General features: G+C 45.4%; 1 protein-coding gene across 1 annotated transcript in view; it reads right to left on the reverse strand.

Moving 5' to 3' along the window:
* Positions 1-15,897: 15,897 nt before the first annotated feature.
* TDRD1 (tudor domain containing 1) overlaps positions 15,898-26,576 on the reverse strand; it is a 90,467-nt gene continuing 79,788 nt past the window's right edge. Inside the window, exons 17-22 of the mRNA XM_040435198.1 lie at positions 25,884-26,003; positions 23,911-24,027; positions 20,228-20,395; positions 19,750-19,971; positions 19,530-19,567; positions 15,898-16,328 (exon numbers count right to left, since the gene is read on the reverse strand). Of these exons, the coding sequence (XP_040291132.1) occupies positions 16,269-16,328; positions 19,530-19,567; positions 19,750-19,971; positions 20,228-20,395; positions 23,911-24,027; positions 25,884-26,003 (725 nt within the window). The 3' untranslated portion in view covers positions 15,898-16,268. The remainder of the gene's footprint in view (positions 16,329-19,529; positions 19,568-19,749; positions 19,972-20,227; positions 20,396-23,910; positions 24,028-25,883; positions 26,004-26,576) is intronic.

Raw genomic sequence — 26,576 nt, forward strand, 5'->3', positions numbered from 1 at the left:
CATGTTACATGTATGACAGAGCACCAATTCCCCCGTCATCCCGCCTGCACACTGTGACGGTGGCCTTATTCACACGGTCAGTATTTGATCAGTATAACTATAACCAGAAGAGGGTCCAAAACCCAGAACAGACGCTGATATTTCCATGACCTTTCATCTCTTTAGTCTCCACTCCTGTTTTTGGCTTACAAATACTGATCAAATCCTGATGAAAAAACTGACCAAACTCTGACCAAGTGAAAGCGCCCGATCTCATAGGTCAGATGACCTGCACAGAACAGTATTTAGTGAGATGGGCCACACGGCACCGCCCGGGCCACACCATGGAGCTAGTCCCAAGATCAAAGTCTATACAAGGCTTTTTTGGCTCATTTTGCTTTATATCTCCATTCAAATCTTCACATTTTCAAGATCTCTGCTTGCTGTGAATGATTAGAAACATTATTCTTTACCACTTAGAGGTCAAAAACCCATCCTGACCCAATTCTACTCCTCCAGCTGAGGGTTTGTTACAATTGTACCCAGTCTAGACAATCCTCTGTGAGGTAAACACATCAGCATCACAGATCTCTCCTGGCATGAGAGTTTTGCTACAATGTGTCAGTGCAGGTAACATGTATCAGTCTGGGGTCCAGGCTGTTTATATCACAGAGGACTGTCTAGACTGGATACAACTGTAACAAACACTCAGCTATGAGACGCATTAGATCAGGAGCAGCTTTCAGCCTCGGGATGTTTCTATTCATTGACAGCATACAGAGATCATGAAAATGGGGAGGTGTTGAAATACAAAGTGTATTAGAAAGAAAACTTTTCCTACAATGAATAAACCTGAGTAAGAAAAAAAAAAAAAATCAAGGCATGACGCTCGGCGAGCACTTACCGAGCACTTACCGCATGCCTGGGTCACCTGCAGTGAATGTTAGATTGTAGGTAACTGGATTTATTATGTCCTCACTCATCCGGCAACGCAGATTTTATTGCAAGTTTTAAAGAAAAGCTCTACCTGCTGCAGCCCCCCCCCCCCCCCCCCCCCACATTAAAGGCTCAATGTGTTAAAGGAGCTGTCCAGTAACAAATATTCTACAGTTTTCAAATCCGCTCCAGGATATGAATTATTCTATAAAATTAGAATAGAGTAATTCAATGAAATATATCTGTATAGTGCAGCCTGCTGTTTGCTGCTGCTCTGATTTCTCTGTCCATCACTGAGGTGGACGCACATGCTCTGTTCTATCCTTTGACTGCCACCAGCTGCAGCAGACAGGACACAACCCTTGGGCGGGCAGCTTGAAATTAATCTAGGAGAGAAATTGGAGCAATAAATGTGGAGATCCCGAGGTGCAGGCTGGTTTTAGTTGAATGTCTTGTACTTACAGTATATGATGTCTTCATTTTTTACATTAATCATAGCATAACCCCAATGAGCCATTCCTATGCATGTCATCATTTGCTGGTGCTCTGGGGTTTCCTCTGCTATAACCAGATGGACCATGGAGCACAACTACCCCAGTGTGACTGCGCCCCTATTACCTGTGGGGCCGGGGTCAGACCGTGCACCCCCAGCTGATACCAGCGGCTTCTTACAAGGTGGTTTCATCCCCGGCTCCTGAGGTCTTTACATATTCTGAATTCCTCTGTGGACTGACCTGAGGGCTGAGAGGAAGCGCGGAGATCCAGGTGCCCCTATGACTGCGCCAGTATGGAGCCTGTCTATGTGGTGGAGACAGGAGCCGTCCCAGCAAATCCTTCAACTCAGAATGCAGAGAAGGAGATACTTCTAGATACATTCGGGGTCCTTTATTAAGACCGACATTCTACCCGCTGGTCATAATACCCCCTGCGCTGGCGCATGATACACCTCTGCATAACTGAGGCTCCTCCACCGCCGGCCTAAATCTAGGCCAGCGCCCTTGCTGACGTAGATTTACATCCATTTTCTACGACATTTGTCACAGTAATGACGCGCGACACATTTTATATAATGCGAGTCTATGGTGTCGCACTGCGACATGACCGTCGCCAGAAAACGATCCAAGGTGGATGTTGTGTGACTGTCGTATCTAGACTAGCATTATAAAATATGCTGCGCGACAGACAGGCAGCCCTAGCCTAAACCAGGCACACCCCTTATTTTAGACCTGGCGTGAGCGGGGAAAAGTCGCAGATTCGGATGCAAATGCCCTTTCTGACCGAATCTGCAACAGAAATATGCCAAAAATTGGCGTATATCTAATAATAATGATCCCCAATATGTCTTAAACTCCAACCACATCAAAAGCTGCAACAAGAATGCTTCCGGTTACATCCAGAGCTGCATTTATAATACTGCAGTCACATACAGCACTCCATCCACAATTCTGTGGTTACATGTCTGAGGCTAGGTCAACACGACGACATTTTGTCGCACCAATGTCGCGCAACAATTTTTATAATGGTAGTCTATGGTGCCGCACTGCGACATGCTGCAACTGCGACTGTCGAAGCATGTCGCATATCGCAGTGCGGCACCATAGACTACCATTATAAAAATTGTCGCGCGACACATGTTGCAGTGTAGTTGTGCCCTATGTGTCGCGCAGACCTAGCCTTATACTCCAGTCACATCCACAGCTGCAAACTATTGTAAATGACTGTTACCACAATGCACCAAGACACAGCATACACTGTATACATACTGAACTAGGGAGCTAACAGGAAACCACCAGACTGTGAACACAGCTTTGGCTGTGACTGGAGTATAATGATACAAAAAGCATACATAAATGCCCCAGAACCCCAGCATGTACAGGGGCTACTATCAATCTACCTGCAGTCAGATGCCAGAACCCCAGAACTTACTGGGACTCCACTAAAAATCCCACAGGACTGAGGTAGCACCAAGTTTGATGACACATTAACCGATACAAAAAAACAAAACGGTCATTTCCTCTGGTGCGACCCTGACCCAGGACTCTTTAATGTTACCCACCATAGCGTGACGAGGACCTGGGGGCAAGGTGCTGGAATCAGAAGGATTCATCGACCTCACATCCGTCCCCTCCAGCACTGACACCATCAGACGGCGGCTGTACACAACATTCTACAAATATAAGATTTAGTTTTACGTCTTACTTTTTCAAGATCTCCGTTTGCTGTCCGTGTAAAAAGTCGTTACATCTCACAACCACAGACTGTAGCGGTGTAGGACTATGCCCATGCACTGCCAGGTGTAAACAGCACAGGGACTGGTAGATGGGGGCAGTGCGGAGGGCTGGAGCCCTGGGGAGTAGGTAAGTATAAATCTTCTATTTCAGGGGCCGTGCTGCAGGAACTTGTCAAAAAATAATTTTTACCGGAAAAACAGCGACATTTCCTTCCTGCCTCCTATTCATAAATCAGTGCTTTCCTTCACTGCAGAGGACGGGGCTCACTGGTTATTACCTCCTCCTCCTCCCAGTTACAGGGGCCCTGCAATAACCAGTAAGCACTTTCCTTCCCTGCAGAGGACGGGGCTCACTGGTTATTACCTCCTCCTGCCCCCAGTTATAGGGGCCCTGCAATAACCAGTAAGCACTTTCCTTCACTGCAGAGGATGGGGCTCACTGGTTATTACCTCCTCCTGCCCCCAGTTACAGGGGCCCTGCAATAACCAGTAAGCACTTTCCTTCCCTGCAGAGGACGGCGCTCACTGGTTATTACCTCCTCCTGCCCCCAGTTATAGGGGCCCTGCAATAACCAGTAAGCACTTTCCTTCACTGCAGAGGATGGGGCTCACTGGTTATTACCTCCTCCTGCCCCCAGTTATAGGGGCCCTGCAATAACCAGTAAGCACTTTCCTTCCCTGCAGAGGACGGCGCTCACTGGTTATTACCTCCTCCTGCCCCCAGTTATAGGGGTCCTGCAATAACCAGTAAGCACTTTCCTTCACTGCAGAGGATGGGGCTCACTGGTTATTACCTCCTCCTGCTCCCAGTTACAGGGGCCCTGCAATAACCAGTAAGCACTTTCCTTCCCTGCAGAGGACGGGGCTCACTGGTTATTACCTCCTCCTGCCCCCAGTTACAGGGGCCCTGCAATAACCAGTAAGCACTTTCCTTCCCTGCAGAGGACGGCGCTCACTGGTTATTACCTCCTCCTGCTCCCAGTTATAGGGGCCCTGCAATAACCAGTAAGTACTTTCCTTCACTGCAGAGGACGGCGCTCACTGGTTATTACCTCCTCCTGCTCCCAGTTATAGGGGCCCTGCAATAACCAGTAAGCACTTTCCTTCACTGCAGAGGACGGCGCTCACTGGTTATTACCTCCTCCTTCCCCAGTTACATGGGCCCTGCAATAACCAGTAAGCACTTTCCTTCACTGCAGAGGACGGCGCTCACTGGTTATTACCTCCTCCTGCCCCCAGTTATAGGGGCCCTGCAGTAACCACTTTACCTTACTAACAGGAAAAAGCACTCATTGTTAACACTTTAATGACCAGACACTTTTCTGTGATTTAGCACACGTGGTGGTTCAAACGGTTGTACCTTTTTCTATTTGTTGGACTGTCAAAATAATTTTTGCAACATTTTATAATTTATTTATTTTTTTTATTTGGGGGAAACGGTACAAAACATTTTTAAAAAGTCATTTTATTTCTAACTATAGCTCCTTATTCTTTGAATATGCAAACTGACAGCAAAATAAATTATTATAATTAGTTCCCTATTTTGTGTTGGTCGTTTTATTAAATAATATATAAAGTTTCATGTGAACGGGGGCGTTAATGGTGAGTTTTGGTTGGTGTGGGTGTTTTTTCTTTTATGCATTTCTTTGTTACTTAAATTTAATATATTTCTGCTCCATAATATGTCCCCCAAGAGATCATAGAAAGACCGTTGGGGGACCGTGAACACTTTTATTTTCCATATTTTATTTGTATTTTTTATTTTGTTTTCTTATAATTTTTTTAACTTTCTTATATATTTTTTTCACAAAATCTGTCACCAAGAAGTCACTGAAAGACCTTTGGGAGACAGTGAGACTTTTTTTTTGCACTACTTCCACTGAAACTGGGGCATTCAAAGGAGCCCCAGTTAGAGGGGAAAACAGCCTGTTGTGGGGAGGGGGATTGTAAAAGGCAGAGCTGATCAGGATCTACTAATCCTGCAGCCCTGTGCGCTCCTCTGCCCCAAACATGTCCGGCAATCATGTGCTCGTCGGGTCCATGCTGCAGAGCGCTGATAAACCTCTTCTGCCTTCTCCTCGGCTCCTCTGCTGTCACTTACAGCCGGGGACTGATTGTCACGACTGTGACTGATCCAGACAGGTCTGGGAGGAGAAGGTCGCAGCGACTTGCTACTCGCGATAGCTTGTGAGTTTGCTCCGTGGTTCAGGGTATGTCATCTGGGTTTTGCCTTGTGAACCTTTTTGTCCTGACTGGGAGTTTGTAGGCATCCTTCTCAGGTGAGCCCTGTCTGCCACTCCCAGCTACTATATTAGTTTCACTTTCACTTGCAGTCATTGCCAGATATAGTCCTTACTTCCAGTTCTATTCTGACCTTTGAAGGAGATCGTTTGATGGTGTTGCTGTGGAGCTCTTGTCCGGCGTGGACTGTCGTGATTGGGATCGCCTTCTCTGCTCGTGACTGGATAAGTCTATCTCTGATATAGTTTGTTTGTTGCTGTCTTCCCCTGCTGTTCTCCTAGACATGAGTGATGGTGACTAGTGCTCCCATCGGCCTTTCCCCACTCTAGGCTTGTTAGGGTGACTGAGGGTTTAGGCATCCTGCTCGCCGCACGGGTTCACACCCCGTCTAGGGTATCAGGGCAGACAGGTGCCAGCTTAGGGTTAGTCAGGGGTGGCCATACTATTCCCATCCGTAGATAAGGGTCCCCCTTCCCCTCCGTCTGGTGCGACACGACTGCTGCTGGGGTAGTGGTCGTGACAGTATATCTGGCCTTTTAAAAAAAAAAAAAAGTGACATTTCTTTTTTTTTGCTTGCTGTTTTGCTTTGTATTTTTCTGTTCGAAACAATTACAGGGATTATCCCTTGAAGTGGCAGGATTAAAAGCAACAGTGCTGCAGCAGCCATTCTTGGGTTCCACCGTTGCTACGGGAAACCAAGGTACTCCTGAGCCAAAAGTGGCTTTACCTGATAGGTTCTCAGGAGGGAGAGACCAATTTGTAACCTTCAGAGAAGCTTGCAAATTATTCTTCAGGTTACGCCCTAGATCCTCCGGCGGTGAGGAACAACGGGTGGGCATTGTAATTTCTCTCCTGCAAGGAGATCCGCAGGCTTGGGCTTTCTCCCTACCATCAGACTCTCTGGCCTTACGATCAGTGGAGGAGTTTTTTGAAGCCCTGGGTCTCGTATATGATGACCCGGACAGGGTCTCACTGGCTGAGTCTAAGCTACGTAGACTTCGGCAAGAGAACCGGTCTGCTGAACTATATTGTTCCGAATTCCGTAGGTGGGCTACTGATACGTTATGGAACGACTCGGCCCTTAGGAGTCAGTTCTGCCAGGGGTTGTCTGAAAATTTAAAAGACCCGCTGGCGGTATACGAGGTCCGTGGGTCTCTGGAGGCTGCTATGTCTCTGTCCATAAGAATCGACAGACGACTCAGGGAGAGACTATTAAATTTTACGGAGACCTCTATAGGGCAGGGTTCGGTCTGCTATGGTCCAGTCGAACCAATGCAAATAGGGGGCCCCACTAGACGGGTGAATCCTCCTAAGTTCCGCTGTAGGTCAGAGGTTTGTTTTCGTTGTGGGGGGAGGGGTCATTTTGTAAAGGTTTGTCCCTCAGAACCCAAGAGACCACAAACAAAGGAGCCGCCGGGAAAACTAGAGTCCCCAGATTGTGCGGAGGAGAACAGTCTGGGCGTATTCGTTTCCTCCATACGCATGTCTCAGTTTTTGTTGTCCGCTACCGTTGAGGCGGGCAATAAGACTGAGGTCTGTTCCGTCTTTTTGGACAGTGGGGCGGGGGTCAACTTGGTGGATTCACGGTTTGCTCAGGCTCTGGGTTTTACTCCAGAACCGATACGCAGAACTATTCCTGTTTTTGCCATCGACTCCTCCCCTCTTACTCAGAAAGAGTTAACTCAGATCATTCATAATATCCATCTGCAGGTAGGGGACCTCCATAAAGAGCATATCTCTTGTTATGTCCTGGACGGTCTTCCGGCTCCTATGGTATTGGGGCTTCCCTGGCTGGTGACTCACAATCCAGTGGTGGATTGGCAGGCCGGGGAGATTGTGGAGTGGAGTGAACATTGTAAGGACAACTGCTTGAGTAGTAGGTGCTCTACACTCTCTGTAACATCTTTACCTGCCTTTCTGTCAGATTTTATGGATGTGTTCTCTGAGAAGGGTTGTCAGGGGTTACCACCTCATCGTCCATATGATTGCCCGATTAATCTATTACCTGGGGCAAAACTACCTAAAACCCGGTTATACAATCTTTCCGGCCCGGAGAGGAAGGCTATGAAAGATTATATTTCGGAGAGTTTGGCTAAGGGACACATCAGACCCTCTTCTTCACCTGTGGCTGCAGGGTTCTTTTTCGTTAAAAAGAAAGATGGGGGCCTACGTCCTTGCATGGATTTCCGGGAATTAAACCGGATAACTATCCGAGATCCCTATCCTCTTCCTCTCATTCCCGACCTCTTTAATCAGGTTGCTGGTGCTAAATGGTTCTCCAAAATGGATCTCAGAGGAGCCTATAACCTGGTTCGTATCAAAGAGGGGGATGAGTGGAAGACGGCTTTTAATACTCCGGAAGGGCATTATGAAAATCTGGTCATGCCATTTGGTCTTACTAATGCGCCTGCGGTATTCCAACATTTTGTCAACGATATTTTTAGTCACCTTATCGGGAGATTTGTTGTGATATATCTTGATGACATCCTGGTCTATTCCCCAGATCTGGATACACATAAGATCCATGTGAGACAAGTGCTGCAGATATTAAGGGCCAACAAATTGTTTGCTAAGTTAGAAAAATGTGTGTTCGCCGTAAAAGAACTGCCATTTCTGGGGTATGTGTTGTCAGATTCAGGTTTCCGCATGGATCCAGAGAAAGTCCGGGCGATTATAGACTGGGATCTGCCTGAGAACCTGAAGGCATTGCAACGCTTCCTGGGGTTTGCCAATTTTTATAGAAAGTTTATAAAGAACTATTCCTTGGTGGTCAAACCACTGACGGACATGACCCGAAAGGGATCCGATTTTTCCAAATGGTCACATGCAGCCAAAACTACCTTTGCATCTCTGAAGGAGAGATTCACCTCGGCCCCTATTCTCGTACAGCCAGGTGTCTCGCTTCCTTTTATTGTAGAGGTTGACGCATCAGAGGTGGGGGTGGGAGCGGTACTATCTCAGGGCCCGTCCCCTGGTGAATGGCGTCTGTGTGCTTTCTTTTCGAAGAAATTGTCTACTGCAGAAAGGAACTATGGTATTGGCAACAGGGAACTTTTGGCTATTAAGTTGGCTTTTGAGGAGTGGCGTCATTTTTTGGAGGGGGCGGTTCATCCCGTCACGGTGATTACTGATCACAAAAACGTATTATATCTGGAGTCTGCTAAACGTCTCACCCCTAGACAGGCTCGGTGGTCGCTATTTTTTACTAGGTTTAATTTTGTAATAACCTATCGCCCGGGGGCAAAAAATACTAAGGCGGATGCATTGTCTCAAAGTTTTCCTGGAGGGGGTGATGTTGAGGTACCAGAGCCCATTTTGCAAAAGGCGGTGGTGGTCTCTGCATTACACTCAGGTTTGGAGGGGAGGGTGTTGGAAGCTCAGGGGGACGCCCCGGCCTCCTGCCCCTCAGGTAAACTGTTTGTGCCAGAAAATTTACGACTGGAGATACTAAAAGAACACCATAACTCCACACTGGCAGGACACCCAGGTAGTAGGGCAACCTCTGAGTTAGTGTCTCGTCGGTTCTGGTGGCCTAAATGGCGCCAGGAGGTGTTGAATTTTGTGTCTGCATGTGCTACCTGTGCTCGTTCTAAGGTAGATCATACTCGTCCGGCAGGGCGTCTTTTACCTCTGACCATCCCCAACAGGCCTTGGACGCACCTGTCAATGGATTTCATTACGGATCTACCAGTATCAGCGGGGAAGACTGTTATTCTTGTAGTTGTTGACAGATTCAGTAAAATGGTGCACTTTATTGCTCTTGCCGCATTGCCTAATGCTAACACACTGGCTCAGGTTTTTATTGACCACATCGTGAAGCTTCACGGGGTCCCTTCAGATATTGTTTCGGATCGTGGTACCCAATTCGTTTCTAAATTTTGCAAAGCTTTTTGTTCTCGTTTAGGGGTTCATCTGTCGTTTTCTTCATCTTTCCATCCACAGTCCAACGGTCAGACTGAACGTACCAATCAAAACCTAGAGACATATTTGAGATGCTTTGTTTCCGAAAATCAGGAGGAATGGTCATCTTATTTACCGTTAGCCGAGTTTGCCATTAATAATCGTCGTCAAGAATCCACCGATAAGTCACCATTTTTTGGTGCGTATAGTTTCCATCCTCAGTTTTGTACGTTTAGTGAGGGGGGGCCGTCTGGAATTCCGGAGGAGGAACGATTTGCGTCTTCGCTTTCTTCAGTGTGGCAGAGTGTGCAAGAAAGTTTGAAGAGAATTGGTGGTAGATACAAACGTGCGGCTGATAGGAAGCGCTCTGAAGGTCCGGACCTTGGGGTGAATGACTTGGTGTGGTTGTCTACCAGAAATATCAAGTTGAAGGTTCCCTCGTGGAAATTAGGTCCGAGATTTATTGGTCCTTATAGGGTAATTAAGATCATTAACCCGGTGGCTTTTCGTCTGGAGCTACCTCAGACTCTAAGGATCCATAATGTCTTCCACAGATCTCTGCTTAAGAGATATGTAGAACCTCCTGAACCATTGCCACTACTGCCTCCACCGGTGGTTGTTGATGGCAGTCTTGAGTTTCAGGTAGAAAAGATTGTTGATTCACGATATGTTCGCCGCTCTCTTCAGTACCTGGTGCACTGGAAAGGTTATGGTTCCGAAGAGAGAATGTGGGTTCCAGCATCAGAGATAAAAGCGGACAGACTCATTCGGGCTTTTCATAGCTCCCATCCGGAGAGGCCTGGTCTTGAGGATCCAGGGGCCCCTCGTAGAAAGGGGGGTACTGTCACGACTGTGACTGATCCAGACAGGTCTGGGAGAAGGTCGCAGCGACTTGCTACTCGCGATAGCTTGTGAGTTTGCTCCGTGGTTCAGGGTATGTCATCTGGGTTTTGCCTTGTGAACCTTTTTGTCCTGACTGGGAGTTTGTAGGCATCCTTCTCAGGTGAGTCCTGTCTGCCACTCCCAGCTACTATATTAGTTTCACTTTCACTTGCAGTCATTGCCAGATATAGTCCTTACTTCCAGTTCTATTCTGACCTTTGAAGGAGATCGTTTGATGGTGTTGCTGTGGAGCTCTTGTCCGGCGTGGACTGTCGTGATTGGGATCGCCTTCTCTGCTCGTGACTGGATAAGTCTATCTCTGATATAGTTTGTTTGTTGCTGTCTTCCCCTGCTGTTCTCCTAGACATGAGTGATGGTGACTAGTGCTCCCATCGGCCTTTCCCCACTCTAGGCTTGTTAGGGTGACTGAGGGTTTAGGCATCCTGCTCGCCGCACGGGTTCACACCCCGTCTAGGGTATCAGGGCAGACAGGTGCCAGCTTAGGGTTAGTCAGGGGTGGCCATACTATTCCCATCCGTAGATAAGGGTCCCCCTTCCCCTCCGTCTGGTGCGACACGACTGCTGCTGGGGTAGCGGTCGTGACACTGACCTGCTGGAGTACAGGAGCAGGAGCTGTAATCCAGGGCTGTGCAGCACTCCCGCCAGAAACACAGGTGATCGCAGGATCTGCTGTGTTTCTGCCCAGCAGGACAGGGGCCGCATGCAGCCCGCGGGTTGTGCACCCCTGCTCTAAGGGTAAGGCCACAAGGTCAGGTTTCTTGATGCAGTTTTGGAAGCCCCTCCAGATGTTGTACCCTAACAATCCTATGGTCAATGTATCAGAGGTGAAATGTATCAAACAAATTAGGAGTTAGCTAAAATGTTTCGAGAGCTAAACACACCAGTGGCACAAATCTAAGCTAAGTTAGGGCTCAGTGCCCATACTGTGGACCATAAATGGCCGGTCCGCAATATATGAGCACTGTCTGTGTATCACAGACTTACATGGGTCCGCATCTGCCGGATATGACCAAAGATAGGTGAATCTATCTTTGTACAGTGCAGAGGCACAGATCGGAAGCACTACAAAGCACTTCCGTGGGCTTCTGATCTGTGCCTCTGAACCGCAAAACGATAGAACATGTTTTCTTTGGCTGTATGCTTCGGATCTTAGACCCATTCAAGTCAATGGGTCTGCATCAAGCTGAGTCTACATGGCTGGTGCATTGTGGACCACAGCACGGGCAATTACACTTGTGTGCATAAGGCCTTACAATGCGTCAGTCTGAAATTCAGGCTGTTTACATCACAGTGGATTGTCTAGACAGGATGCAACTGTAACAAATCCACAGCTGTGTGAAAAATCAAGGGCTATTTACACAGATCAGATATAGTTAGAACTTGCTCCTGCAGAAACATCATCGCTCCTATTTATTTAGTTAATAAAAAATAACATTTATTGTCCGACTTTCAGGTAAGTTGTGGCCAGGAACAGAAATTTGACCGAGTCAATGGTATTTATTTCTTTTATGCACTTATATAGCGCTGACATATTCCGCAGCGCTGTACAGACATTAGCATCAAGCTGTCTGCAGTGGGGCTCACAATCTAAGGTCCCTATCAGAATGTGGGAGGAAAACCACGCAAACATAGAAACTCCGTGCAGATGTTGTCCTTGGCCAGAATCGAACCCAGGATCCCAGCGCTGCAAGGCACCAGTGCTAACCTCTGAGCCACCACTAATATACAATGGTATAAACTATATACAGTGCCTTGAAAAAAGTATTCATACCTTTGAACTTTTCAACATTACAGCCACAAACAAATGTATTTTATGTGACACAAAGTACAAATCTGTGTGAAGAAAATGATACAAGGTCTTCACAATGTTCCGTAAATAAAGATCTGGACAGTGCGGCGTGCATTTGTATTCAGCCCCCCTGAGCCAGTACTTAGGGCCACCTTTCTTTTGGGGTCGGTCTCTACCAGCTTTGCACATCTAAAGGCGCACATTTTTGACCATTTTCTTTGCAGACGAGCTTGCGCTCAGTCAGACTGGACGGAGAGCGTCTGTGAGCAGCAATTTTCAAGTCATGGATTCTCAGTGGGATTTAAGCCTGGACTGTGACTGGGCCGTTCTAACACATGAAGATGCTGTGATACAAACCCTTCCATTGTAGCTCTGGCTGGATGTTGAGGGTCGTTGTCCTGTTGGAAGGTGAACCTCTGCCCTAGTCTCAAGTCTTTTGCAGCCTCTACCAGGTTTTCCCTGTATTTAGCTCCATCCATCTTCCCATCAACTCTGACTAGCTTCCCTGTCCCTGCTGAAGAAAAGCCTCCCCCCCCCCCCCAGCATGATGCTGCCATCGCCATGTCTCATAGTGTGGATGGCAAGTTCAGAGTTACATGCGTCCAAAAAGTTTGGTCTCATCTGACCAGGGCACCTTCTACATTTTTTTGTGTCCCGTTCATGGCTTTTACCAAACTGCAAACAGCGCAAAAGGTGCACCACAATGATATGCAACTGGAAGCTTAAGAACTGGAAGCTGCATATCATTGTGGTGCACCTTTTGCAGTGATTTATGTATTTTTATATTCACATCCACACATTATCCCATCTTGTGTAGGATGCTTTTGTGGTGCATGTGGTCCGCTGCCGACATCCTGCATTGTATGCATTTTTGCTGGGGATTGCCGTTAGCAACAAATCACATGTGGAGGAATTGCTCCCCCGGTCATAAACACACCACAGTGTTTGGTGTTTTTGAGCATTTACTCCCATTTAGGCCACTTTATTTCAGTTATTTTTCAAACTGCAAACAGGACTTCTTACGGCTCCTTTCAGAAATGGCTTTCTTCTTGCCTCTCTTCCATAAAGGCCAGATTTGTGGAGGACACGACTACTAGTTGTCCTGTGGACAGATTCTCCCACCCGAGCTGTGGATTTCTGCAGCTCCTCCACAGTGACCATGGGCCTCTTGGCTGTTTCTCTAATTAGTGCTCTCCTTGCCTGGGCTGTCAGTTTAGGTGAACAGCCATGTCTTGGTAGGGTTGCAGTTGTGTCATTCTCCTTCCATTTTCAGATGATGGGTTGAACAGTGCTCTGTGAGATGTTAAGAGCTTGGGAGATATATATATATATATATATATATATTTTTTTTTATAACCAAACCCTTTTAGCTTTACACAACTTTCTCCCTGACCTGTCTGGTATGTTCCTTGGTTTTCATGCTGCTGTTTGATCACTAATGTTCTATAACAAACCTCTGAGGCCTTCACAGAACAGCTGGAGTTATACAGAGAAGACATTACACACAGGTGGACTAGAATTTATTTATGAGAGTACAGGGGGGAGAGTACAAATGCACACCAGATTTTTATTTATTAAAACTTTCTTTTCACTTCACACATACTTGCTACGTTGTGTTGGTTAATCACATAAAATACATTTGTTTGAGGGTGTAACGTGAAAAAGTTCAAGAAGTTTAAATGTTTTTTGAAGGAACTGTATAATCCCTATGTTCTACCAAGTTTTCAGAAAACTGATGGATTGCTATATTACTTGAGTTATGTACAGGTTTCCAGCATGTAAAAGTACTAATAGTGTTCCAATTCACTGAAAGCAAAGAGAGATAGTGAAAATGGTTGGAAATTAAAGCACATGTAATTTAGAAAGGTACATTATAGTAACTGAACATTATAGTAACAACTTCATTTACAGAAAACTGGGAAACCTTTTAGGCCACAGTGAAGACAGCACATTTATACTGGGATCTTTGCGGTGTAGCCCCCATCTAGTCATCCACATAGCGTCCATCCAGGACGGCGGCGATTGCCCCAGTCCGATTATCAGAACCAGTCACCTGCTAAGAGAATAACGTAATGAAAAAGGATGAAAATTCGCAGAAATTTCTTAAAAAGAATCTATAATTATGTTTAACGTGTGACAGAAAGTAAAGTTATCTGGAAGGGTTACTGATCATCTCTGGGCTTCTTTTTGACAGAGATTGCTCAGACCATCCTTGTAACCAAAAGTACTAATAGAAACCTCATGTCCTTCTGTGGACATCAAGCATTTGTCCCATGCAGCAATGAACTCCAAGGTTTTACCAAGCAGTCCCAGAGGTCTCCCCAATAGTGGACTGGCTACTGCTGACAAGGCAGTGGTAGATTTGGGAATTTTTGGCTGCGCTCATTCTGCTGGTGCAGTCACTGTGTACATACATTTCTTATCCTGTACTGATCCTGAGTTACATCCTGTATTATACTCCAGAGCTGCACTCACTATTCTGCTGGTGCAGTCACTGTGTACATACATTACTTATCCTGTACTGACCCTGAGTTACATCCTGTATTATACTCCAGAGCTGCACTCACTATTCTGCTGGTGCAGTCACTGTGTACATACATTTCTTATCCTGTACTGATCCTGAGTTACATCCTGTATTATACTCCAGAGCTGCACTCACTATTCTGCTGGTGCAATCACTGTGTACATACATTACTTATCCTGTACTGATCCTGAGTTACATCCTGTATTATACTCCAGAGCTGCACTCACTATTCTGCTGGTGGAGTCACTGTGTACATACATTTCTTATCCTGTACTGATCCTGAGTTACATCCTATATTATACTCCAGAGCTGCAATCACTATTCTGCTGGTGCAGTCACTGTGTACATACATTACTTATCCTGTACGGATCCTGAGTTACATCCTATATTACACTCCAGAGCTGCAATCACTATTCTGCTGGTGCAGTCACTGTGTACATACATTACTTATCCTGTACTGATCCTCAGTTACATCCTTTATTATTCTCCAGAGCTGCACTCACTATTCTGCTGGTGGAGTCACTGTGTACATACATTACTTATCCTGTACTGATCCTGAGTTACATCCTGTATTATACTCCAGAGCTGCACTCACTATTCTGCTGGTGCAGTCACTGTGTACATACATTACTTATCCTGTACTGATCCTGAGTTACATCCTGTATTATACTCCAGAGCTGCATGCTGTAACTCAGCCGTTATGCAGTGTTACACCATTAAGCAGATTTCTGGAGGACGGACACGTGGCTCCCACTGGTGTGGGGACCAGTAACACATCATGAGCAGTGAAGACACGGACAGGCCGAGAACAAACAAACAAACAATTTATTCCAAATCAGATGTCAAAACATAACAGGAATGAGAACTACGTTTGATGACAGGAAAGGGCTTTTCACTCCAAAATCTTCCAGACATCTTATTGCTTTCATTACATCTAACAAAACTCCTAAAAACTTGTGGGGAAACCTGTTGTCATGGTAACATATAATAATGATCGGCTGCTCCTTAATGGTGATAAACCAAACACTTGTAATAAACATTCCCTCAAATATAGAAAACTGATCTCCAGCAGAAAAAGCTAAAAATAAAGTGCAAAAAACGTAAAGTGCTTAAACATGTCGCGTCGCGCAGTCATCATCACCACGCTGCAAACAGAAAAATCATCCAGTGCGGTAAGGCCAGGTTCAGATAGATTCATCACATCGCGTCCAGTTGTGTCACTCAGTCTTCTGTTTACAAAGCTCAATCACTGCATAAAAGACAACTCTCTAATAGACTTTGTGTTCCAATTCCTCACTATTTCCAAGATCTCTGCTTGCTGTCAGTAAATACACAGTCACTGGTGCGGAGAACTAATTCTGACCTGGTTTTGCGTCAACACCTGTAATGCTGCCCGTTCTGGGCATTTTTAGTAAAGGCAACAACTTGAGTTAAATCCAACAGCTGTACAACCCGAGTCCTGGACTCCTAGGCCGATAGCTGGTATCTGCAGTCACACACTGTAACAAGCCCCTCAGCTGTGACGGCAGGGTCAGAGTTTTCAGCATCCAAATATAAACAAGAATCTTTCCACACATTATACAGTAATTATCTTTTCCTTACACAGTGATTCATTACTTTTTCTCCCCATTACATATGACTGGACTGTTCTCTGAAACACACACAAAAAAACAAAAAACAGCGGACCGCGGCATGTGAACCGGCTTTAGAAATGAAGGTGTTTTTAGAAGTGCAAACAGTTTTTTGTGCCGACGTAGAGCACGGCTTCATTGCTTTAATTTTTGTGTATTTAGAAGATACAGCATCATATTTTCCAGTTTCTCCACCTGTAAAAAGACAAGAAGTAGGAAAAGTCAGCGGACGTATTCACTATCTGCAAAACATCACAAAATATTTCATTAAAAAAAATAATAATTAAGCAGAGCACTCGGCCTCCTAGTAGAATCTACATTGCCAGTAATTAGGATTGTTGTGTGCTCCTTCTGAACGGGAGTCATTTCTTCATGTACTTGGAGGTCACGTTAAGGCCGGGTTCACATCACCATTTTGTTTTTTGTTCTTCTAATCCAGTGATAGGCAAACTGCGGCTCTCCAGCTGTTGCAAAACTACAACTCCCACCATGCCCTGCTGTAGGCTGAAAGCTGTAGGCAGTCTTTGCATGCTGGGAGTTGTAGTTCTGCAACAGCTGGAGAGCTGCAGTTTGCCTATAACTGTATCTAATCAGAACAGAAAAAAACAACCCAAAAAAACAACAACCATAATTTACATAGAAACCTAGAATGTGTCGGCAGATAAGACCCATTTGGCCCATCTAGTCTGCCCAATATACTGAATACTATGGATAGCCCCCGGCCCTATCTTATATGAAGGATGGCCTTATGCCTATCCCATGCATGCTTAAACTCCTTCACTGTATTTGCAGCTACCACTTCTGCAGGAAGGCTATTCCATGCATCCACTACTCTCTCAGTAAAGTAATACTTCCTGATATTACTTTTAAACCTTTGCCCCTCTAATTTAACACTATGTCCTCTTGTAGCAGTTTTTCTTCTTGTAAATCTTCTCTCCTCTTTTCCCTTGTTGATTCCCTTTATGTATTTAGCAGTTTCTCTCATCTCCCCTCTGTCTCGTCTTTCTTCCAAGCTATACATGTTAAGGTCCTTTAATCTTTCCTGGTAAGTTTCACCCTGCAATCCATGGACCAGTTTAGTAGCTCTTCTCTGAACTCTCTCCAAAGTATCAGTATCCTTCTGGAGATATGGTCTCCAGTACTGCGCACAATACTCCAGATGAGGTCTCACTAGTGCTCTGTAGAGCGGCATGAGCGCCCCCCTCTGTCTACTGGTAATGCCTCTCCCTATACACCCCAGCATTCTGCTAGCATCTCCTGCTGCTCTATGACATGGTCTGCCTACCTTTAAGTCTTCTGAAATAATGACCCCTAAATCCCTTTCCTCAGATACTGAGGTTAGGACTGTGTCACTGATTGTATATTCTGCTCTTGGGTTTTTACGCCCCAGGTGCATTATCTTGCACTTATCAACATTACATTTTAGTTGCCAGATTTTTGACCATTCCTCTAGTTTTCCTAAATCCTTTTCCATTTGGTGTATTCCTCCAGGAACATCAACCCTGTTACAAATCTTTGTGTCATCAGGAAAAAGACACACCTTACCATCGAGGCCTTCTGCAATTTCGCTGATAAAGATATTAAACAATATGGGTCCCAGAACAGATCCCTGAGGTACCCCACTGGTAACAAGACCTTGGTCTGAATATACTCCATTGACTACAACCCTCTGTTGTCTGTCCCTCAGCCACTGCCTAATCCATTCAACAATATGGGAGTCCAAGCACAAAGACTGCAATTTATTGATAAGCCTTCTATGTGGGACAGTATCAAAAGCCTTACTAAAGTCCAGATAAGCGATGTCTACTGCACCTCCGCCATCTATTATTTTAGTCACCCAATCAAAAAAATCAATAAGATTAGTTTGACATGATCTCCCTGAAGTAAATCCATGCTGTTTTTCATCTTTCAATCCATGGGATTTTAGATGTTCCACAATCCTCTCCTTAAGTATGGTTTCCATTAATTTCCCCACTATTGATGTCAGGCTTACTGGCCTATAGTTGCCCGATTCCTCCCTACTACCTTTCTTGTGAATGGGCACAACATTTGCTAATTTCCAATCTTCTGGGACGACTCCTGTTGCCAGTGATTGGTTAAATAAATCTGTTAATGGTTTTGCTAGTTCACCGCCGAGCTCTTTTAATAGCTTCGGGTGTATCCCATCAGACCCCTGTGACTTATTTGTATTAATTTATTCTAAGCATCCGTTCTACTAATTTTGCACCTCTCTTAGCCATTTCCATTTGAGATCTGTTATTTTAGACAGAAGTAAAAGTCCTCCACAAATTACCTTTTCTTCGGTCTAAAAAAACAGATCTCAGACAGTAATGGAAAAAACTGATTAAAAATTGGCATAAAAGATGCTAAAAATAAAGGATCCGTTTTCTTGTTTGTTTTCTCTTCTTCTGATGGATTAGAAGAACATAAAATGAAATGGTGATGTGAACCCGGCCGAAGCCTCCAACAGAGAGGAGAAGAAAGTCTCTTTGCTCTGCACCCATCTCATACAGAACAGACAAGCCGCAGAGCAGACAGATATCTGACAGCATGTCCTAACACAGCGCTCTGCACCAGGGTGGGAGGATAGGACACCAGATAAGGGTCTAGACAGACCTCAATTAAAACAAACACCGCCCTGATGCTTATTTTACAGTCGGGCCTGAATGAACTGCCTCTGTGCTGGGTGACTAGTCAACTACCTTGCTTTTCTTCACACTTGAAAAAGCATTTCCCCTACAGCACAATTTGCAGCACTCTTGTATAACATGATATGGAGATTTCTGTGTTGCTTATTGCGCCCAATTTTCCTGACAGTAACAGAAAGACAGTTCATGTCGAACATAAACGCTTTATTTGGTGTCTCTGCTCCAGGTTAGGCCCCTGTAAAACAGAACCACGTTCAGGCGTGGCAGACATGACCAGGATTCCATACAACAATATTACACTGCAAATTAGGTCAATGGGGTTTTCAAAACTTCCTTCACAACTATCGACTTGCATGGATTTCAGGTCACGTGGATTCAGAAGAAATCATCTTGTGAAGGTGCTGCAGAATTGTACCCGATGCAGTGAAAAAGGTGACATCCATGCGCATTTTGCAGCCGATTTGGTGGATTTTTTCCCCACACATTTGTAAATAGTCTTCGGCATTCAGCAATTTTACAACCTAATTTAGTAAATGTTTTACATGTGGAATGTGTGCTGTAGTAAAAAACAAATCCCCAATAAATTTTAAAACTGGATGTTTCCAAAAATCTGATTAGACAAAAGAAAAGCGCAAGGCTTCTAAGAGAGACCACTGCTGCCTCCAGTTTCTACTTGCCACATATTACAGCATAATGCACCGGATGTTATGTTTGGACCAGGTCTGAACTTAACCTAAATGGGACTTACTCTTTTCAGGAGATCTCGACAGCAGCAGTCATTTCCCTCTGTAAATTAAAGCAGAAGGAATGAGAAAAACTGTGCAAAAAGTAAAAATAAATAAACAGCCTAAGAACAAAGCTATAGCCAGGACCAAAGCACACAAGACAATATTTATGTCCAGATGAAGAAGCTGCACCGTATCATGAAGAGAACAGGCTCTGTAAGTGCAGACGGGCTGCAGTCTTACCTGAACAGCTGTTAGTCATGGGCATCACACTTCTTGCCAGTCCATCCATCACCAGCCTCTCACCCACATAAAGGACGCCACCCTCCTGCTGCTTGTCCACAGATACGCGATATACCCCAGCGTCTAGTGACTGGGCTGTGATGAGAACTTCAGCTCCCAGTAATACAGAACACAGGGCCTGTGTAGCTTCTGGTGGCCATGATTTAGTAATTGGGAGCACATCTACAGGGGGATGGGAAAAGATTATATAGTACTAGCACAAACAATGGCATTAAATATAGAGGATGTAGTACTGACACAGTAAACAGGGTGGACCCAACAGGTCATCCAGAAACGACATGTTAGCACACATTTTATGTATATGGCTTGTAACGCCTCTCCTTATGGAGAATGTTTAGTTCCTTCCAAACTCACAAATTTCTTCAACCTAATTTACGATCTCAATCTAATTGATGCCAGTTTTTACAACGTGTCTCACCTGCAAGAGAGCATTTCGTCAGCTGCACAGGAAACTCCAGAAAACTTTGCTTCATGGGAAGAAGGGATGAAAAGGGTAGGACCTCCATATTGCCATAATCAGCATAAATTATTCTGGCTGAGGAATCGTGTACCTCAAGGACAACAGCTCGGTACCACTGGCCGTCCTCTAAAAATACAAAGCGTAAAACAACTACATTGCTATTTGTATGGCGCTCACATATTTCATGGCATTTATTACATCGGCTCCTTTAGGTATACCGTACATATGTTTTTCTTCAGATGCTCTGCTTGATGAACAGACTTAACCGCCTCCAGACCGCCTAACGCAGGATCGCGTTCCGGAGGCGGCAGCCCTGCGCAGAGTCACGCATATATGCGTCATCTCGCGAGACGCGAGATCTCTTGTGAACACGCGCCCACAGGCGCGCGCGTTCACAGGTTCGGAAGGTAAGAGAGTGGATCTCCAGCCTGCCAGCGGCGATCGTTCGCTGGCAGGCTGGAGATGTGATTTTTTTTTTAACCCCTAACAGGTATATTAGACGCTGTTTTGATAACAGCGTCTAATATACCTGCTACCTGGTCCTCTGGTGGTCCCCTTTGTTTGGATCGACCACCAGAGGACACAGGTAGCTCAGTAATAAGTAGCACCAAGCACCACACTACACTCCCCCCCCCCCCCCGGGTCACTTATTAACCCCTTATTCACCCCTGATCACCCCATATAGACTCCCTGAACACCCCCTTGTCATTGATCACCCCCCTGTAAGGCTCCATTCAGACGTCCGTATGATTTTTACGGATCCACTGATACATGGATCGGACGTCTGAATGGAGCCTTACAGGGGGATGATCACCCCATATAGACTCCCTGATCACCCCCCTGTCATTGATCACCCCCCTGTAAGGCTGCATTAAGATGTCCGTATGTTTTTTACGGATCCACGGATACATGGATCGGATCCGCAAAACACATACAGACATCTGAATGGAGCCTGACAGGGGGGTGATCACCCCATATAGACTCCCTGATCACCCCCCTGTCATTGATCACCCCCCTGTAAGGCTCCATTCAGACGTCCGTATGATTTTTACGGATCCACTGATACATGGATCGGATCCGCAAAACACATACGGACGTCTGAATGGAGCCTTACAGGGGGATGATCACCCCATATAGACTCCCTGATCACCCCCCTGTAAGGCTCCATTCAGACATTTTTTGGGCCCAAGTTAGCGGAATTTTTTTTTTTTTTCTTACAAAGTCTCATATTCCACTAACTTGTGTCAAAAAATTAAATCTCACATGAACTCACCATACCCCTCACGGAATCCAAATGCGTAAAATTTTTTAGACATTTATATTCCAGACTTCTTCTCACGCTTTAGGGCCCCTAGAATGCCAGGGCAGTATAAATACCCCACATGTGACCCCATTTCGGAAAGAAGACACCCCAAGGTATTCGCTGAGGGGCATATTGAGTCCATGAAAGATTGAAATTTTTATCCCAAATTAGCGGAAAGGGAGACTTTGTGAGAAAAAAAATATAAAAATCTATTTCCGCTAACTTGTGCCAAAAAAAAATAATATTTCTATGAACTCGCCATGCCCCTCATTGAATACCTTGGGGTGTCTTCTTTCCAAAATGGGGTTACATGTGGGGTATTTATACTGCCCTGGCATTTTAGGGGCCCTAAAGCGTGAGAAGAAGTCTGGGATCCAAATGTCTAAAAATGCCCTCATAAAAGGAATGTGGGCCCCTTTGCGCATCTAGGCTGCAAAAAAGTGTCACACATCTGGTATCGCCGTACTCAGGAGAAGTTGGGCAATGTGTTTTGGGGTGTCATTTTACATATACCCATGCTGGGTGAGATAAATATCTTGGTCAAATGCCAACTTTGTATAAAAAAATGGGAAAAGTTGCCTTTTGCCGAGATATTTATCTCACCCAGCATGGGTATATGTAAAAAGACACCCCAAAACACATTGCCCAACTTCTCCTGAATACGGCGATACCACATGTGTGACACTTTTTTGCAGCCTAGGTGGGCAAAGGGGCCCACATTCCAAAGAGCACCTTTCGGATTTCACACGTCATTTACCTACTTACCACACATTAGGGCCCCTAGAATGCCGGGGCAGTATAACTACCCCACAAGTGACCCCATTTTGGAAAGACGACACCCCAAGGTATTCCGTGAGGGGCATGGCGAGTTCCTAGAATTTTTTATTTTTTGTCACAAGTTTGCGGAAAATGATGATTTTCTTTTATTTTATTTTTTTCTTACAAAGTCTCATATTCCACTAACTTGTGACAAAAAATAAAAACTTCCATGAACTCACTATGCCCATCACCAAATACCTGGGGGTGTCTTCTTTCCAAAATGGGGTCACTTGTGGGGTAGTTATACTGCCCTGGCATTCTAGGGGCCCTAATGTGTGGTAAGTAGTTTGAAATCAAAATCTGCAAAAAATGGCCGGTGAAATCCGAAAGGTGCTCTTTGGAATGTGGGCCCCTTTGCCCACCTAGGCTGCAAAAAAGTGTCACACATCTGGTATCTCCGTACTCAGGAGAAGTTGGGCAATGTGTTTTGGGGTGTCATTTTACATATACCCATGCTGGGTGAGAGAAATATCTTGGCAAAAGACAACTTTTCCCATTTTTTTATACAAAGTTGGCATTTGACCAAGATATTTAAAGTGGCCTGGTCATTAAGGGTGTTTAAGCTAGGGGGGCTGAGGTGGTTAAAGGGGTACTCCCATCACATACAATGGGGGCATATCCCACCTCTGGGACCCGCACCTACAGTGAGAACGGAGCCCGTTCTCGTTGTAGGTGAAGGTCCCAGAGGTGGGACCCGCACCTATCAGACAACGGGGGCATATCCTAGCGATATGCCCCCATTGTATGTGATGGGAGTACCTTTTTAAGTTGTCTCAAAAGTTTGCTATGTAACATCATTGATTTTACTTTTATTAGCCATTAAAAAGGTATCATGCACCTGCAAGTCTCTTATTATGTTTCACTTAAAGGGGTTGTCCGGGATTTTAAAGTGTACTCACTATTAGCAGCTGAATCAAGGTCCCCCTACACAGTAGGTTTTTAGGCATTTTCACCATTTCTACCTGGCTCCGACGGTCCCCCGCACATTGTTTACATCTATGTTTATTTTTTGCTACCGCACTGCGGTTCCCAGCGCAGACCATCATCTCCACCGTGACTCCGCCCCCTCATTAATATTCCTCTGCTCTAGCAGAGTGTGACGTCACCGGGCTCCCTGCGAAGCGGAAGAAGAGGCTTCGCTCAGCAGAAAGGGACCCGGTACGCCACAGAGTCTTGGAAACACAGCACTTCCGGCTGAGAGTTGGAGATTTGAAAACTGGGCATTAGAAATGCTGGGTAAAGGTAGGACAGGCGACATTTAGGGCATTGTTGTACACATACTGCAATCTTCCTAATCCCAGACAACCCCTTTAATGAGAGCGATAAACCGTTTAACCCCTGTAATGCACAGAATTGCACCTGTAGTGCAGTGAGCGGATGGATACCTCCTGAAGTCATCGTCCAGTTCAGGGTTCACACAGGGGATGTATATGGCATTTCCCTGTGTCTTATACTACACACTGGCCTCACATGACAACTAACGAGGAATTTATTAGGAAAAAAAATACATTTTACAGACCGGTAAACTTGGCGCAGCAGGCGTCCCCCACCAATGGGCTGTAATTGTGGTTTTCTGTCTCTTTGCTGCAATAATCAACTATTTCCATCATCACCTGGTGGAGTTTCTTTACATCGACTGACGGGAAAAGGAGAGATGCAATAAATCAGAACAGATCTGAAGACAGATTTCACGGACACGAAGGTAAATTCTCAGTCAGATAATTAAACAAGATCACATAATTGTTTTGTAATGTTTTTCCTTTGCCTCCGGCTAGCAAGTCTTATGGTACCCATACAAATTAGTCTAAAGTTAAAATCAGATGATTTCAACCAAAATGAGGATATCGTGAGGACAGGTCATCAATATAGAAAAAAAGCACAACCCATTTAAAAGGGTTATCCAGGAAAATATATTTAGGACTTATTCTCAGGATAGGTCATCAGTATCAGATCTGCAGGGGTGCGACACCTGGGACCCCCGATGATAAACGGTTAGAAGAGGCCTTGAGCGCTGCAGTCTCTTCCTAGGTCAGTGACGTCACCATACATTGGTCACATGGCCTAGTTGCAGCTGAGTCCCATTCAAGGCAATGCGGCTGAGCTGCAATACCAAGCACTGCCACTATACGATGTACGGCGCTGTCTTTCAAAAGCTGCCAGGAGCCTTCATTGCTCACCAGACCTTCGGTGAGGGCAGTGGCTCCGTGAAACAGCTGATTGGCGGGGATCCCGAAACTTGAACTATCCTGAGGATAAGTCATCATTATATTTTCCAGGATAACCCCTTTAAGGGTCCATTTACATGTCCGTATGCGTTTTGCGGATCTGCAAAACACAGACACCGGCAATGTGCGTTCCGCATTTTGCGGACCGCACATCACCGGCACTCTCATAGAAAATGCCTTTTCTTGTCCAAAATTGTGGACAAGAATAGGACATGTTCTATTTTATGGCGGAACGTAAGTGCGGATCCGCAAATGCGGATAGCACATTCCGGCCCCATTGAAAATGAATGGGTCCGCACCTGTTCCCGAAATTTCAGAACGGATGCGTACCCATTTTGCGGACGTGTGAATGGACCCTAATGCTACAGGAACTGCTCAGCCCATGTGGCCATTAGTGTTTCCCAATTACAAGAAACACCATGGAAACCACTGTTGGGAAAAGGTAGAATTAAATGGCGGCCATTTAAATGAATATACCTCTGTGGAATTCACAGGAGTCATGTCTGTGAGAGCGGGCACAGAGGCGAATCGCTCCCCTCAATGACATCTACATGCACTAACAGGGTATAAGGATAAGGTCCTCACATTTAGGGTCCCATTCACACGTCCGCATCCGTTCCGCAATTTTGCAGGATGGGTGCGGACCCATTCATTTTAATGGGGCCATAAAAGATGCGGACAGCACACAGTGTTCCGTAGATCTGTTCCGCGGCTCCACAAAAACAGAGCACGTCCTATTCTTGCCCGCAGGCACGGACAAGAATAGGCATTTCTATCATATTGCTGGCCATGTGCGGTCCACAAAACGCGGAAGTTGATTGTGTAGCTTCCATTTGCTGCTACGGAAGTTATGGAAACATCCAGAGCAGCCCCTCATCCATCTTCATTACCGCACCAACCTCCAGTTTTTTCTTATCTCAGGCAGGAAAAACCCTTTATCACATAAACATTTAAGGGTCCGATAGGCAGTAATTGAGAGTCTCCAATAGGAAGGTCTCTCCTATGTGCACTTCTGCAGGCTGGAAAGTACTTGAAGGAAGAAATATCCAAGATGTGCTCACGTCTCGGATATAGGCAGCAGCGTCGTTTCTGTCATTCTCACAGAGGCAGCTTACATGCTCAACTGTTTCTCCATTCACACTAATTGCGGTCGCACTGACCAAGTGGCGCTGCCTCCGTGCACACTATACATGAGCTATCCTGTGGAAAATCTCTGAAAGACACCCAGACATTGCAAACCTACAAGGAAGGTTCTCTCTTTTCTCACCTCTGTTTTCTTTTGGGAAGACGTAGAACAGGTCTGGACTGATCACCTTCAGAACACAGGCAGGTACGGCTTCATTTAGAGGCAAATCCACAGATGTCCATGTTTGTGCAATGGAGACCCCTGACAAAACAGTAAGAAGCTTTAAGGATGCAAATTCCAAACTACTCCTCGGGCAAACAGATAACCACAATGCTGCTTAATCCACAGCACATGTCTCATGTTTTAAGTCTGGATCAAATCGGGAATTCCACAGTACATTGGACGCTAATGGACCCTTTATTAGGGCTCTGATGTTAAACTCCAAGCACGCAATAATAACAGGATGGAGCTTGAGTTTTGTTTAAACTGAAATGACTGAACGGCGACTGTCTGCTTTTATAACTACTGTATAAGAGCCCACTCCCCAAAACCAAATATCATGGAGAACTCGGGTCTGCAGACTGAACAATGAACCACAAAGGCATTCAGACGGCAGGCAATATTTTGCAGAACGGAGGAGTGCAAGCAATGAGGTTCTCACTTTAATTACACAGTAAAACTCTGTTTTTGTCTGAAGCACTGGATCGTAAGAAACTCCAAACCATCAGAAGTGAAATATATTAACTGCGCCATCGTCTTCTTGCTTGCCTACAATAATGTTCCCACAATTGCTGCTTTAACCCCACCGAAAGCAATGCTGCTGCTATATCCCTA

Source organism: Bufo bufo, chromosome 6 (assembly GCF_905171765.1).
Source record: "Bufo bufo chromosome 6, aBufBuf1.1, whole genome shotgun sequence".
NCBI classification, from domain to species: Eukaryota; Metazoa; Chordata; class Amphibia; order Anura; family Bufonidae; genus Bufo; species Bufo bufo.